Source organism: Dasypus novemcinctus, chromosome 1 (genome assembly GCF_030445035.2).
Source record: "Dasypus novemcinctus isolate mDasNov1 chromosome 1, mDasNov1.1.hap2, whole genome shotgun sequence".
Classification (NCBI taxonomy): Eukaryota; Metazoa; Chordata; class Mammalia; order Cingulata; family Dasypodidae; genus Dasypus; species Dasypus novemcinctus.
This window is the reverse complement of record NC_080673.1, coordinates 168,626,527-168,643,089: the sequence shown is the minus strand read 5'-3', so window position 1 is coordinate 168,643,089 and position 16,563 is coordinate 168,626,527. Positions and strand designations below refer to the sequence as shown.

The following is a 16,563-nucleotide window of genomic DNA, read 5'->3' as shown; positions in this document are numbered from 1 at the left end:
GGTGAGGTGGTGTGGTGAACTGATGCAACAACATGACACTATGAGATGATGCAATGAGGAGACACAATGAGAGACACAGCAAGCCGGGAGCAGAGGTGGCTCAAGTGATTGGGTGCCTCCCTCCCACAAGGGAGATTCTGGGTTTGGTTCCTGGGGCCTCCTAAAAAGAAAATGAGCAGACGCAGGGAGCACACAATTAACAGACACAGAGAGCAGACAGTGAGCATAAACAATGAGAGAGGGAGAAATTAACTAACTAAAGGAAGAAAGAAAGAATTGGAAATTATGATTTACTCTGGAAAAAGGGGAAAAAGGAAACCTTGGTCAGATTCTTATTTACTAAGAGTTTTGATGAGAAATAAACATTGGCATTTTTCAGTCTTTTTGTTAAGGAGAAATAAAACTTTCAGTTTAGAAAAAAAGGTGTTTTTTTTGTGAAATTAAAGCTCTGTGAAACTGTTTTTAATGTCTCTATTATAAATTATGTTAAAAATGTTTGTGTTTAAAACTGACAGTCTATGTTTAGTTGTAACATGGGGTGGGGATTTAAAAAATCTTTTGACTCAATTTTTACTGTGTTTTCTTTTATGAGCTCATTACTGCTGGATTTTTCCATGAATTTGAAACATGTATACCATACTTTGGAAAGAAGGTTATTTGCTTAAACTTTATAGACTGACCTAAAAATAGGAAAACACTTTCTATTTTTGGAGTGTCTTATAAGCTAAAAAGTGAGTTTCATTACTGTACATATTAAGCAAAATATTGAGAACAGAAGAAAAATTTAAATAACCAGCTATATCAACTTGGCTTATATTAAAATGTCACAAGCATTTAAATGAATTGTTACTTTTCATGAAGAGATAAATATATATCATAAAGTAAATTTTTGTTTTAACAAGATTGCTGAGTGTATAGAGAAGAAGGTATCACATAACTGGTGTGAACTTTATTCTTTGGTGAGTTTGTTGCCTTCTGATCCCCTCTAGAGTCACAAGTTCAGTGGCTTCTCTTTATTCTGCACAGAGTCTTAGAATTACTAGTTGGGCCTCAGCCACCTTTTAATTTCTTATGGCTTTTGGATAAATTTAGGAAGGGGCCTGGAGCCATCAAGAGCATTCTTATTAAATCTGTTTGCTGTTTTTCTGACTAGAAATCACAATTTAATTCACAAAATCAAAACATAACTTTGGAGACCTTAATTGAAAGTTGACATGGATATATCAAAACTAGAATGTTCTCTAAGTTATCACCTGAACTTTTTGTCCAGATACGTCCTCACCAAATTGATCCTTCCACTTTCCCCTTATACTTTTTCATTCATTCATCAATTTACTGCATACCATTTGCTTTGAAGCTGGTCTTTGGGTCCTGCCACCTGAAGGCTCCATTTTGGATTGAGCATGATTTAAAATGTGAATGGGTGTGTGAGTACTTGAGAGAAAGTAACAGATGTGGATAGGTAAGGAGGGACTAGAGGAGGGGGACAGAGGGTTGGGAGAGTTGTAATGTATGTCACCAGGATCTGTTCTCTTGGGAGGAATTCTGAACCCTCTGCAAGCCTGAGGGGTGGTAAGGCTTGTGCTTACCAAGTCTCTGCTCAGCTAGAATGATAGGAATTTGCCAGAGGAACTTGGTTGATTCACAGCATGGCTTCTGGAATTAAAGTAACAGATGGAGCATAGTTATGCTGCTAGACGTTGTGGCTCGTGCAAAGGGACAGAAAAATATCGAGAGACATTCTGGAGTTCCACCCATCCCAGAATTAGTTTTGGCTAACGCACAATCCCTTCTTTGGTCTCTGTCTGTCCTGTCATGTTTAGTATGTATGCAAACAGCTCCAAATTTGAGGCCTCCAGCCCCATCATTTCTGTTTTATTTCTACATTTATAACATATCATGTCCTTTATTACACTAACAGAAATTGCTGCTGCTGCTACCACTATTACTGCCCCGTACTACCACTATAGCTAATGTTTGCTGAGCATCTGCTATGTGCCGGGATCCAGGCCGAGTGCTTTATGTGCATCACATCATTTAATCCCTTTGAGATGTGGGTTTCATTACTCTAAAGACCCAGGGAATTCACTTACTTAAAGGCACTCAGCCATTATCACGTAGAGTGTGTGTCGTTTTTTTTTAGTACTAGGAGCCGGGGAATGAACCCTCATATGTGGGAAGCTGGCACTCAACCACTGAGCCACATCGGCTTCCCTGAGTTGGTTTTTTCATTTGTTTTGCTTGTCGTTTTGTTTTTATTTTTTCAGGAGGCACCAGGAACCAAACTTAGGACCTCCCATGTGGGAGGCGGGTGTGCAACTGTTTCAGTCACATTCACTCTTGGTTTTTTTTTTTTAAGGTCTAATTCATATACCCTAAAATTCAGGCTTGGAGTACATTCACAAAGTTGTATACCCTTCACCACCATCTAATCCAGAACATATTCAGCACCCCAAAAAGAAACTCCTTCTCTCTAACGCTGACAACCACTAATTTACTTTCTTTCTCTAGGATTTGCCTATTCTGTGACACTTCATATAAATAGAATCTGTCAATATGTGGCATTTTGTGACTGGCTTCTTTTACTTAGCATACATTTTCAAGGTCTATCCATGTTGAAGCATGTATTAGGATTTCATTCCTTTTTATCGCTAAATAATATTCCATTGTATGGACACGCCACATTTACTTTACCCCTTCATCAGTTGACTGGCATTTGTGTTATTTGCACTTTTTGGCCATTGATAATGCTACTATGAACATTCATATACAAGGATTTGCATGGATAGGTTTTCACTTCATACAGATGTATTTTTAGTTATGAATTTTCTGTATGTGATGGTATCCTCAGCAAATGTTTTTTCTAGAAACAAACTTTTATGCCTGTGAGAGATGACTGCACACTACCACACCACCATGTGAGCTCTGATTTCTGGCCCTACCCTCACCCCTCAAGCCTTGATTTCCAGAGATAAACACTAATGCTCCGTGTCTTCGTCCATGCTGGCCTACTCCCTCTGAGCTGACATCCTTAAAAACCGTGAAGTCCTCAGGCCAGGACGCTGGTTTTCCTTTGCAGCCTGGAGTTATCTTTCCCTCCTCTGTGAATTCTAAGCAGCTTTCCCTGGACCTCACCTATGGCATTTTTCACTCTTATCCTTACCCTGGGTGCTCCACAAAGACAGGGGGCTGGTCTGATTCACCTGTAGTATTCCCTGGAAGGATAGGTGTAGCTTTATGCAACAGGTGCTAGTTAATATTTGTGAACTGAATAAATCCTTGATCAGTTGCCAAGTGCTGGTGGTTCTGATGCATTTTAAATCAAGCTGAATTTTGTTATGAAGCTGGGATTACAGTGTCTGTTTTTTGTTTTTTTTTAATTAATTTTTTTAATTCCCTCCCCCCACCTTGCAGCTTGCTTGCTGTCTGCTCTCTGTGTCCATTCGCTGCATGCTCTTTGGTGTTTTTATGTGTCCCTTTTTGTTGCGTAACCTTGCTGTGTTGGCTCTCTGCAGCGTGCAGGTGAGCCTGCCTTCACTAGGATGTGAACCCTTCACTAGGGCCTCCCATATGATAGACGGGAGCCCAACTGATTGAGCCACAGCTGCTTCCCACAGTGGCTCTGTTTTCAACCTGATCTGGTGGTGGGGAGGAACAGGCTGGAGGAGTGATCTCTCTTGCATGCTTTTCTGCTTCTCTGCTCTCCATTTTTTTTTAAACAAATCAGTTTTATTGATACTTATTAATAAAGCATACAGTTCATCCAAAGTGTACAATTAATGGTATTTGGTATAATCATAAAGTTGTACACTCATCACTTCAGTCATTATTAGAGCATTGTCATTATTTCAATAACAATAATAATAAACACAAAACAGACAAACAAGAAAATTCCTCACCTTTCCATCTCTTTGTTTCCCTTGCTATACATAGCTGCTATTTCTGGCTACTCTTGCAAAGTTATTTATTTATTAGGCAGTTTTATTTAGATATATTCCTATACCATACAGTCTATCCAAAGTGTATGACCAAAGGCTTTTAGTATAATCACAACATTGTGTATTCATCACCATAAAAAATCTTAGAATGATTTCATTAGTCCAAAAAAAAAAACCCACACAAAACTCCACATCCCTTAGCATTCCTTCCCCAGCCCTTTATAAATTGATTTATACTTATATTTTATATAAATGGAATCATACAATATGTTAGACAATATATTTAGTTCATAGTAGCGCAGTCACACAGTATTTGTCCTTTTGTGTCTGGCCTGCTTCATTTAACATAATGTCCTCCAGGTTCATCCATGTTATCATATGCTTTACAACTTCATTTCTTATTGCAGCTGCATAATATTCCATCGTGTGAATACACTACAGTTTATCCATTCATTGGTTGATGGACACCTGGGTTGTTTCCAGCATTTAGCAAATGTGAACAATGCCATGAACGTTGGTGTGCAGGTGTCTGTTTGTGTCACTGCTCTCAGTTCTTCTGCATATATAGCCAGGGTGGTATTTCAGGGTTACATGGCAAATCTATATTCAGCTTCTTTAGGAACTACCAAACTATCCTCCACAGTGGCTGTACTATTCTATAGTCCCACCAACAGCGAATAAGTGTTCCTATCTCTCCATATCCTCTCTAACACTTATAGCTCTCTATCTTTTTAATAGTGGCCATTCTGAAGGTATGAAATGGTACCTCATTGTAGTTTTGATTTGCATTTCCCTAATCATTAGTGATATTGAACATTTTTTCATGTGTTTTTTTGCCATTTTTATTTCTTCTTTGGACAAAAATGTCTGTTCAAGTCTTGCCCATTTTTTAAAAATTGGGTCATTTGTCTTTATTGTTAAGTTGTGACATCTCTTTATATATAATGGGTATTAAACCTTTATCGGACATGTGATTTCCAAATATTTTCTACCATTGAGTTGGCTGCCTTTTCACCATTTTGACAGAGTCCTGTAAGGTGCAAAAGTGTTTAATTTTGAGGAGGCCCCATTGATCTATTTTCTCATTTGTTGCTCATGCTTTGGGTATAAGGTCCAAGAAACCACCACCTACCAAAAGGTCTTGAAGATGTTTCCCTACATTTTCTTCTAGTAGTTTTATGGTCCTGGCTTTTGTATTTAGGTCTTCCATCCATTTTGAGTTGATTCTTGTATAGCAAGTGAGATAGAGGGTCCTTTTTCAGTCTTCTGATTATGGATATCCAGTTCTCCCAGTACCGTTTGTTGAAGAAGACTGTTTTGTCCCATTAATATGGACTTGGTAGGTTTGTCAAAAACTAGTTGGCTGTAGAGGTAAGGGTATATTTCTGACTCCCAATTCTATTCCACTGATCAATGTATCTATCTTTAAGCCAGTACCATGCTGTTTTGACCACTGTAGCTTTGTAATATGCTTCAAGGTCAGGCAGTGAAAATCCTCCCACAACTCTCTTCTTTTTTAGAATGCTTTTGGCTATTTGGGTGCACTTTCCCTTCCAAATGAATTTGGTAATTGCCTTTTCTATTTCTGTAAAGTAGGCTGTTGGAATTTTGGTTGTAAATCAGTTTGAGTAGGATTGACATCTTCATGATATTTAGTTTTCCAGTCCATGAACATGGAGTGTCTTTCCATTTCTTTAGGTCTTCATTAATTTCTTTTTGTGCTGCTTTGTAGTTTTCTGTGTATAGGTACTGTACTTCTTTAGTTAAATTGATTCCTAGGTATTTGAGTCTTTTTGTTGCTATTGAATTTCTCCCTTGATTTATTCCTCAGATTCTTCAATACTAGTGTATAAAAACATTATTTTTGCATGTTGATCTTGTATCCTGCCACTTTGCTGAACTCATTAGTTCAAGTAGCTTTGTGGTAGACATTTCAGAGTTTTCTAAATATAGGATCATGTCATCTGCAAATAGTGAGAGTTTTACTTTCTCTTTTCCTATTTGGATGCCTTTAAATCTTTTTTCTTGGGTAGGACTTCTAGCATAAAGTTGAACATCAACAGTGACATTGGGCATCCTTGCCTTGTTCCCAATCTTGGAGGGAAAGCTTTTAACCTTTCCCCATTGAGTATGATGCTGGCTGTAGGTTTTTATATTTACCCATTATCATATAGAGGGATTTTCCTTCTATTCCTATCTTTTGAAATGTTTTTATCAAGAAAGGATGCTGGATTTTGTCGAATGCCTTTTCTGCATTAATTGAGATGATCATGTTTTGTTAATGTGGTATATTATGTTGATTGATTTTCTTATGTTGAACCACCCTTGCGTATCAGGAATAAGTCCCACTTGGTCATGATGTATATGTCTTTTGATATGCTGTTGGATTCTACTTGCAAGAATTTTTTTTTTGAGAATTTTTGCATCTATATTCATTAGAGATTGGTGTATAATTTTCTTTTCTAGTAGTATCTTTATCTGGCTTTGGTATTAAGGTGATGTTGGCTTCATAAAATGTGTTGGGTAATTTTCCTTCCTTTTCAGTTTTTTGGAAGAGTTTAAACAGGATTGGGGTTAACTTTTCTCAAAATGCTTGATGGAATTCACCAAATATTTATGACTGTTTATCTTCCTGGTGGATTGTCCCTTTATTAATATATATAATGACCTTCTGTATCTCATATAACTTTTTTGCATTTAAAGTCTGTTTTGTCTGATATTAGTATAGCTACCCCTGCTCTTTTTTGTTTAATGTTTGCATGGTGTATCTTTTTCTAACCTTTCATTTTCAGTTAGTTTGTATCCCTGGGTCCAAGTTGAGTCTCTTGTAAGGAGCATATAGATGGCTCATGTTTTTTTATTCATTCTGTCAGCCTATATCTTTTGATATTCACGTTCACATTCAATGATATTACTGTAATGTATTATTTAATTCCACCATCTTATTCTTTGGTTTTAATATGTTGCATCTTATTTTTGTCTGTCTTTTTACTCTTTTGATTATCCTTTCTGCATTCTTTCTTCTATACTCTCCTCCAAGCCTTTCTCTCCTGTCTTTTTCTTTCGGGCTCTAAGGCTTCCTTTAATATTTCTGCAAAGGTGGTTTCTTTTTTATGAGCTCTCTTACTTTCTGTTTATTTGTGAATATTTTAAATTCATCTTCATATTTAAAGGACAGTTTTGCTGGATAAAGAATTCTGGGCTGGCAGATTTTCTCTTTCAGTATCCTAGTTATGGCATACCATTGTCTTCTCATCTCCATAGTTTCTGATGAGAAATTCACACTAAGTCTTACTGGGTGTCCCTTGTATGTGATGGTTTGCTTCTCCCTTGCTGCTTTCAGAATTTTCTCTTTTTCTTTGATGTTTCACATTCTGAGTAGTATGTGTCTTGGAGTAGGTATATTTGGTTTTATTCTGATTGGTATATGCTGTGCTTCTTGGACATGTAAGTTCATTTCTCTCATGAGAGTTGGGAAATTTTCAGCTATTATTTTCTCAAATACTCTTTCTGCCCCTTTTCCCTTTTCTTGTCCTTCTGGAACTCCCATGACATGTATGTTGTTGCATTTCATGTTGTCATTCAACTCCCTGAGGTCCTGCTCATTTCTTCCCATTTTTTTCTCTCTCTGTTCTTTTCTGTCTTCAATTTCAGGTGTTCTGTCTTTGGTATCACTTATTCTTTCTTCTATCATTTTGAATCTGTTAATATATGCCTCTAATGTGTTTTTGATCTCATCTATCATGTCTTTCATTCCCATGAGCTCTGTTACTTTTCTATTCAGGTTTTCAGTCCTTTGTGCTTGCTCAGTGTTTTCCTGATGTTATTTTTCTCATTAGCCATATTGTCTTTCTGCTCATTAATTTGATTTTGGAAATTTGTGTTCATCTCATTAACTAGTTTTCTCAAACCCTGCCTCTCTTCTGGGGCTTTGATATATTCCTTTTCTTGGGCCATGTGTTCCATTTTATTAGCATGTCTTATAATTTTTTGCTGATGTCTAGGCATCTGATTAGGATGGTGAGTTTACCCAGATGCTCAATTTCTCTCTCCTTCATAGGGATTTAGTGGCAGGAGGCTGTGAGTTACTTTTGTTCTTTGATTCTTGGTTCAGTTTTGGTTTTTAGGATTGTCTCTATCAGTTTGTTCAAAACTGTCTTTTGGACCCAGTAATGGGTTGCAGACCTGCTTCCTAAGACCTTGGGGAGGGAGGTTATAAAGGCTGGAAAAAGCCTCTGTTATTTATTTATTTTTTTTTAAGTTTATTTATTTATCTCTCCCTAACCACTCGTTTCCATTTGCTGTGTGTGTTTGTTGTGTGCTGGTCTTCTTTTTTAGGAGGCACTGGGAACCAAACCTGGGGCCTCCCATGTGGTAGACAGGCACTCAGTTGCTTGAGCTGCATATGCTTCCCTTATTTACTTTTAATTTCCGCACATGCACTCCCATGGTCTGCTAGCAGGTGGTGCTCCTTGAAAGCTATCTCAGTTCAATGCCTGGTTGGAATGTGTTTGCTGCAACACAGACAGGATCAATGTGATAGGGGTTCCTGCCTGGAGGCTAAGAGCCTTGTAGTTGAAACTTTCTCAGAGACAATTCTCCAACCTTTGCTGGTATTCCCCTCCCTTTTCTCAGGTAGGAAATAATTCTACTCCCCTCTGCATCTCCAACAATAAGTCCCGGTTAGTAGAAAGGGAGATTGAGAGGGTTAGATCTCTTTAGTGCCCTCCATTTTGAACTGGCAGAGAGCAGCCTGTCTGGCCTCTCTTGAACTCTCCAGAGGCTTCACTGTCGACTTCTTGCTCCTCCTCAATGGAAGAACTTGTCAGGGAAATAAAAGCAGGAGTGTCAAGGTTTGTTTGAAGGTCACAGTTAGGCTTAATGGGGGAATGGCTCTTATAGTTCCTGTTTTTCCCTTCTCTTCTTTTCAAGTCTTCATTTAATATCTCAGGAAAATTGAGAGATGAGACATCAAAGAATCCTTTGAAGGTGACTTAGAAAGGCAGCAATGACACAGACGATAGATTTAGTTCTTTAGTGCCCTTTGCTTTGGAAAGTGATGCTATTCCCTTTTCTATGCCTTTGGCCTCTTTGGTGCTTGGCCTTCTAATGTGAACAGCCTTCTCCATTTTCTGCCTTGTCTTAGCATGTGATCAAATTCACCAAATGCAGTGAATGTGCTACAATGATGAAAGAGGTTGTTGATGTGGGAGGGGTGGGGGGACGGGGTGTGGGGTTTATGGGAGCCTCATATTTTTTAATGTAACATTTTTTGCTGATCTATGTATCTTTTTAAAAAAAGATGATTAAAAATAACTATAAAGAAATAAAAATTAAAAAAAAAAAAGATGCATTGGAGCTTCTGGTGTGGCTGTTGGGGTTATTTGTGGTCTCTCCCTGAGGAGCTTTGTTTCTTGGGATAAAGAAGGACTTCAAAGACCAGTCTTTGGAGAGATAAGTTAATAAAATTGCAGAAAGTATGGAAAAGAGAGAAAAATATAAAGAAAATAATTTTCATACCACACCCAAAGAAAATTACTGCAAACATTTTGATGATGAATTTCCTCTTCATTTCTTGCAGGACTTATTCTTATATAGACTTTATGCACCACAATTTTGTGTTCACTTTTTTTTTTCCATGTGATTCTGTCATGAGCACATTTCCATGTCAATATTATTTTTGAAGCACTACTTAATATTACATTGTATAGATGAATGTTAATCAATTCTCAATTGCTGAATCTCCAGGTTGTTTGAAAATTTTCAGCATAAAAATAAACACTGTTCATCTTTTTACATTAATCTCTGTCCATATTTCTGATGAATGCTTTAGAATTAGTTCTCAAAAGTAGAATTTCCAGGGCAATAGGTATGGACACTTTGCAAGCTCCTTACTGATTTGTCCTCCAAGGACATGATCTCTTAAGCTGGCCCTAGGTTCATTTGTTCTGACAAGTTTCCTGTGAATTAATCAGAATTGATCAGTTGATTGCCACTCGCTTTGTGGAAGAGGAGGGTACATTTTTCTTTAAAAGTAGAGCTGTTTAACATTACCTACCTTCCTTCTTTTTTTTTAGATTTCCTTCCTTCAATTTAGGTTTTTCTTGGATTTTCTGTAGCGATTATGTCATGTTCAGATCTCTGTACTCCTATTTGGATAGCCTATTGTTCTCTACAGAGCAGCCACATCTTATTTATTTATTTATTTATTTAAACAAGGGATCTAGAGCTAGAGAAGTGGTTCTCAAACACAGCTGACAATCTGAATGACTTGTTGGAGCTTAAAAATTATCTATCTCAACTAATCATCTTTCACCTATCATCTATCATCCATCTATTTATCTGTCATCTATCTGTCTATCCCCTGTCTATCATCTATCTCCAAGTTTTATGTAAATCTATAGGTCAACAATGATGACCTCTCTGGCTGAATCCAGTCAGCTGACACATTTTGCTTGGCTGGGTAGAGTGTTTTAGTAATTGAGTGTGAGTTATCCTTCCCTCCTCATTGTCTCACACCTGGCCTTCTTCACACATTTATGTGATCTGCCTGCCCTTTGAGGTTCTTTGAATGTCTGACTCTTGCTCAAAATCAACCAAATCATCTGCCTACCCTTTCCCCCCCAATACCACAGGTGACTCTGATAGACTGTGAGGGGGGCTGAGAACCATCAGATGACAGTGTCTTTGAGCAATGACTATTCTGTCTCTTGAGGTTCTCAATCCCATTTGCACCAAAGAGCCACTTGGGGAGCTGTTAATTACTGATGCCTGATATACACTCCTTTCAAGGGAGAATATATAGTTTCTTGGGAGAAGGATACACACACATACATATATTTTTTTTATGATGCAGGGAATATGGTATTTTAAGAAAAATATTTTGAGTTAGAACCTCTGTATTAGTAGTTTCCCTTTAATGAAATTCCACATTATAATGGAGAATTTCTTTGTGCACTGTGACTGGCAAATTATGTATTGGCAGTGAATTAAAATAAGAACTTTCATGTATATTTCTTTAAATGTTACAGCTCCACACATAGCCATCTGTCTGTCAAGTTCACCCAGTGGAAAGAAACTGTATTAGCCAAAGAGGTGCTGATGTAAAATACCAGAAATCTGTTGGTTTTTATAAAGGGTATTTAGTTGAGGTAGAAGCTTACAGTTATCAGGCTATAAAGCATAAGTTACTTCCCTCACCAAAGTCTGTTGCCACGTGTAGCAACGTCTACAAGGGTCCAGCCTTCCTCTTCCTCTTAAGGCTCTGTGGTCCCAGCTTCTTCCAATATCAGGGGCAGGCTGGGATAAGTCTTGTCTCTCTCAGGGCTCATTTCTTTCCAGGCTCAGCTGCTCTGGTCTCTCCACAAGGTCAGGTATAGACTATCAGGCTCTCTCTCTTCCCAGGGCCTCTGCCATGTCTATTCCTCTCTTGGGCTCCAGCATCCAAAAACTCCAACTAACTCCTTTACAGTGTAGTTTTCTCTATGAGTGACCACAGGGACTCAACGTCCTACTGATGTGGCCCAATCAGAGCCCTCCTCATAATTTAATCAAGTTAAAGTGAAACCTCTGAATCCAATATAATCTAATATGCCCAGAGGGAACAGACAAGTTTAAAAACATAATCCAGTATCTATTTTTGGAATTCATAAACAATACCAAACTGCTACAGGTACCTTCCCCCAAAATGAATGGTTCTGCCAAGTCTTGAACCAGGCAGAGAGACCAGATTAGAGGGAGACCCTCTGTGAATCTAAAAGACAATTAAACTTAAGGAAAGTTCAGAACCCCCACCTTGGATGTGTATATAAGGAGAGTTGGATCCAGGTTTAAACAACGAGGCCTTACTGTCCCTACTTCACCTGCCTGCACACTTTCCAGTTGTAACTGTTTAAGGATTTGGTATGACTTTAATATTGTGTGGCTGGTTATTTATTTTTTGTGTGAGAAAAATACCCCTAAATTTAATGTAATTTCTCTTTCTGGTCCTTTCCCCCCACCTGCCCAAGTGGCAGAAAATTTATCTCAGTTACAGTTAATTCACATTTCATTAGTCAATTCTGGGTTCTCCTTATCCTTTCCCCAGAGTTGCTTTTAAGTTCCAGGCATTTTTGTAGAACTCCTGTCTCAGGATTGGAGTGATAGAGTTTGTAATTGGTCCAGCTTGTGTCAATTAACAAGTTGCCAATCAACTCACATCAGACTCCGTCAGTGGGGAGAGGGTGTAGCTCAGTAGTTGAGCACCTGCTTCCCATGTATGAGGTTACAGGTTCCATCCCTGCTACCTCCTAAAAACAAAACAAAACAAAACTCTATTGTTGCTCAGGAACTTTCCAGGTTTCTCTCTAGCTTAGCTAATCCATACCATTTTAGGGACACAGAAAAACTTTAATTGCTTTCCTGAGGGGTTGTTGGCCAGTAATTTATTTTGTTATTTTTAAAACAATGACTCTCAAACTTAAACATGCATAATAGTCACTTGGAGGAACTTGCTAAATGAAGATTCTGATTCAGTAGGTCTGGAGGAGATTTTGAAAATTCTGCATTTCTAGCAAATTTCCAGGTGATGCCAATGTTCCTAGTCTATGGACCACACTTTGAGTAGCAAAGCCAGAGAGGACAGAAGGGCTCTCATTTTAATGGAGATGTAGTAATGGGGAAAGATTTGGCTAATGGTTGCAAATGCACTCCTTTCTGCCTCTCAATTTCTTTAGAGAACTTCACTGCTTTAAAGAATTAAAGGATAGCACATCCCTAAGATGCCCCTAAGGCTCTTTCCCGTTACCCCAAGTAGGTTCTGTTGGAATGACATTATTCTGGACTTTTCCTAGGCCTTTATTATTTATCTTACTCCTATGCACCCCACCTGGAAGGGGAAAAAAGATGAGTCTTCTTGATCCTCTCCTCCTGGTATCCATGCCCTTGTGCAATTCCTTCCCCTTGAGTGGGACTGGACTTTCTGACTCACTTCTAAAAAAGAGAATATGGCAGAAGTGATGGGATGTCACTTCTACAATAAAGGAGATAACAAGAATGTGACTTCCTTATTGAGCATACACTCTCATTCTTGGATCACTTGCACTGGGGGATGCAAGCTGCCGTGTTGCGGTGCCGTCCATCGGCTCCGCTCCGGAAGACGTAAGGACAAACAGAGCAATACAACACACAGTAACTGCTCTGGAGATGCAAGCTGGTGGGGCAGGTCTAATTTATTGAGGAAGTGTAGTAGCTTTTATAGACCCGTGAGGCAACGTGCAAGCAGCTTATTGGCTATGCTAATTTAGCGAGGCTGATTGGTTCATGTGCTCTAGTTGCTGGGGGGAAGGCAGATTTCCGAGGGACATGCCTGGGCATGCCCACCGCATGCCTCGGTGCAATCTTTTGGGTGGAACCCGAAAGTCCTTATAGTTAGATTTTCCTACGTCTAACAAGGCGTCAGCGGCTTGCCCATACTGCCTATTGTGAGCAGACCCATGGAAAGGACCACATGATGCAGCAAGAAACAATTGCTGAGTTCAACAGCAACACAAGGAACTGAATCCCAGCAACAACAGTGTGAATGAACTTGGAGTCTCAGTCCAGTCTTGAGATGACTGTAGCCCCAACTTGATTGCAATCTCAAGACCCCAGGCCAGACACCATCTAATAACATGGATGAACCTTGAAGACATTATGCTGAGTGAGAAAAGTCAGACACAGAAGAACAAATATTGTATGGTCTTACTAATATCAACTAAATATAAAAAATAAACACATAGTGTTAAAACCTAGAGTATAGGTTCTAGAAGATAGGATGAGAGCTGAGAAGTGGTACTGATGCTTAAAAATGTAGAGTTTTTAATTAGCTTGACTGTAAAAATGTGGAAATGGGTAGAGTTGATGGTGAATATAACTAACGGAAATGGCTATAAATGGGATTGTGGCTGAAAAGGGTAGTGTAGGGATGTAAATGTCAAATAAAAGAAAGCTAGGGAGTAATCTAGGGGCTGAATAACACAGTGAACCCAGAGGTGGATGAGGATTGCGGTTAATAGTATAAATACAAAAATGTTCTTCTATGAACTAAAACAAATGTACATCATTATTATAAGGTAGGAAGAATATGGAGATGTATGGGAAAATACAGTTAGTATAATTTATGGACTATAGTTAACAGCAATATTAATATTGTAATATTTTTGCATCAGTGTCAAAGAAGGTACTGTGTTAATAATAGGGGGGTAGGGAAAAGTTACCAAATGTATGATATAGATCTAGTTAGTGGTAATACTCTGATGAGTTCTCTCATAATCTGTCACAAATGTTCCATAAGAATGTAAGGTATTGGTGGAGGGGTGATGTATGGGAATTCTGTACATCATGCACGATTGGTTTGTTAAGTTCACAACTTCTCATATATATATATATATATATATATATATATATATACAGAAAGAGACCCCCCCCTGCCCCCCAAACCAGAGGCACCCAGCTATGATGCTCCTGGATTCCTGACCCAAGAAATTGTCTAATTAAATGTTAGTTGTTTTAAGTTGCTAAGTTTTGAGATAATTTGTTACGCAGCAACAGGTAAGTAATATACCCACTAAGTCAGATGCCAGACATTTGGGGACCATACTTAAAATGTCCTACTGGCCTGCCATGAAGGGAATTTACAGTTAATATAATAGAAGAAAAAGGGAAGCAGGGTTTCTGGCAGGGTTGGTCTTTGGCCTGAATTACTGCAGTGAGTGGCTCAACATGACACATTCCATCATACATTGACTCTTAGACCTTTGGACATTTTTTTTTTTTAACGTGGAACTCGGGTGTCTGAGTTTGAAATTCAGCCTAACCTTTGTAGCTATAACCTGACCACATTGTCTTATTTTGCCTTGGGAGACAAGAAAACTGGTAAAATGACATATCTCACATTGCTAAAACCTTCCAGCTGACGGGACTGGAAAGTTCTTTCCCGCTGCCTCGTTTCTACTCTCAATAGCCGGATTTTCTGACTCCAAGAAAACCACCTTTGGTTATATAAAGGTATTAGAAGCTGCGGAAACACTGGTCCTTTTGTTACCAGCGGTCTCGAGCACTTGCGGGGGTGTGTGTGGAGGGGAGAGGGGAGAGGGGGGCGAGTGAGCCCTGCAAAGTTGGGCGGGCTTTTGTGTTCGCTCCACTCAGAAAGATGAATTCCTAATTGTCTGAAAGTTGTGCGAAACGGCCTCGACAGCCACGTTCCTCGGCCTCACGACCGCCGCTCCCCAGGAGCCGGGCAGCCCGGGGCGTCCCAACCTCCCGCCGCGAGGCGGGCTCCGGGCTGTGCGGGGCGGGGCCGGCCGCGCGCTCCCTCCCGCCGCTCCCCTCCCCCGCTCCCCCCACTTCCCTCTCAGCCGGGCTGCGGGGCGGGCGCCACCTCACGGGGCGGTGACGAGCCGGGAGGAGCCCGCCGCCCTGGCGCGGGGAGCGATGCCCGGGCCCCGCCGCCTCCCGAGCCCGCCCCCGGCCGCCCGCGGCCCCACGGGCCGGCGGCGGGAGTGAGCGGGAGCCGGAGGGCGAGGAGCCGCCGCCCGGCCCGCGATGTCACCATTGTTCAGCTGGGTGGCCAAGGTAGGCGGCGTCGGGGCAGCGCCCGTTACGGTCGCGGGCGGCCCTGCGGTGCCCGCGTCCGGTGGGCACGGCTCTGGAGACTCGGGTAACCGTTGGGCCGGGGCTGGGCCAGGCCGTGCGCTCGGGAGGGGCGGGGGACGCCCGCGACGTGGGGGCTGACCGTGCGCGCCCCGCGGCCCGGGGACCCGAGCCCGAGAGGGGCCGGCGCGCTCCGGACCCTGGGCGGAGTAGCTTCTCATTCATTAGTGTTTCAGCCCGGGGTGAGCGGGGAGGGCAGCGCTACGCCCGGGGTAGTGGGTGGGGGAGAATGGGCGCCACGCCGAGACCCAGGTGCTGGCGCGTCGCAGTTCGTCTCGCGGGTGCCGGCAGCGCCCCCTGGCCCCGGGTTCCACATTTGGTCTTCCACGGCGTCGGGATCTCCTGTGTCATCTCATTGATACAAGTGTGTGCCTGGGTGTCTGGGGTGGTTCGCTGAGAATTCCTACAGGCTGAAGTTGTTGGGCACGGAGGGCGTCTTTTGTTTTTAACTCCCTGGGTGCACGGGACAAATTCTGTGTTCTGAGGTTTAAATGTAAGCTCGTTACTTCCTAATTCCAAAGTTTTGTTTTCAGAACATTCAGAATAACTGAGGTTTACCAGTCTAGGCCATTTCCACTATTTCTGAGAGGAAGGGATTGGAATATTCCAGAGTTCCTCTCAGCGTGAGAACAGTTGTAGACTTCTTTTTTTGTATTTTCTGTAGTACCAGTATTCGTTTTTTGAATTTTGCATCACTCACAGCCCTTAAAGTGCTGTACTCTCTGGTTCCCCCTTCTCTAGATCACCTGCAGGTCGTTGGGGCATCACATTCGCACCCCAGGGACTTGCCACCCTGGCTGGCCCCTCTTGGGGAATACTTCCTGTGTATGGCAGATAGTTCATCTTGAGAGAACCGGTAGCCACTCTGTGACCCTCTAGAAATAATGAGGTGGTTAATGTATTTCTAGTTAATGATGCATAGCTTTTAGAGAGTTATTTTTCTCATACACTTTTA

The 16,563-nt window shown here is 40.8% G+C and overlaps 1 protein-coding gene across 16 annotated transcripts in view; it reads left to right on the top strand.

Moving 5' to 3' along the window:
• TBC1D1 (TBC1 domain family member 1) overlaps positions 1 to 16,563 on the top strand; it is a 264,667-nt gene that overhangs the window by 67,295 nt on the left and 180,809 nt on the right. For 3 of the 16 annotated variants that reach the window (XM_058299722.2, XM_058299732.2, XM_058299712.2), the window contains exon 1: positions 15,414 to 15,530. The exons of 10 other annotated variants lie outside the window; for them this stretch is intronic. In XM_058299722.2, coding sequence (XP_058155705.1) covers positions 15,501 to 15,530 — 30 coding nt within the window. In that variant the 5' untranslated portion in view covers positions 15,414 to 15,500. Of the gene's footprint in view, positions 1 to 15,413; positions 15,531 to 16,563 lie in introns of those variants that run through there. 3 more of the 16 variants (XM_071217063.1, XM_071217054.1, XM_058299743.2) reach the window with 2 other exon arrangements.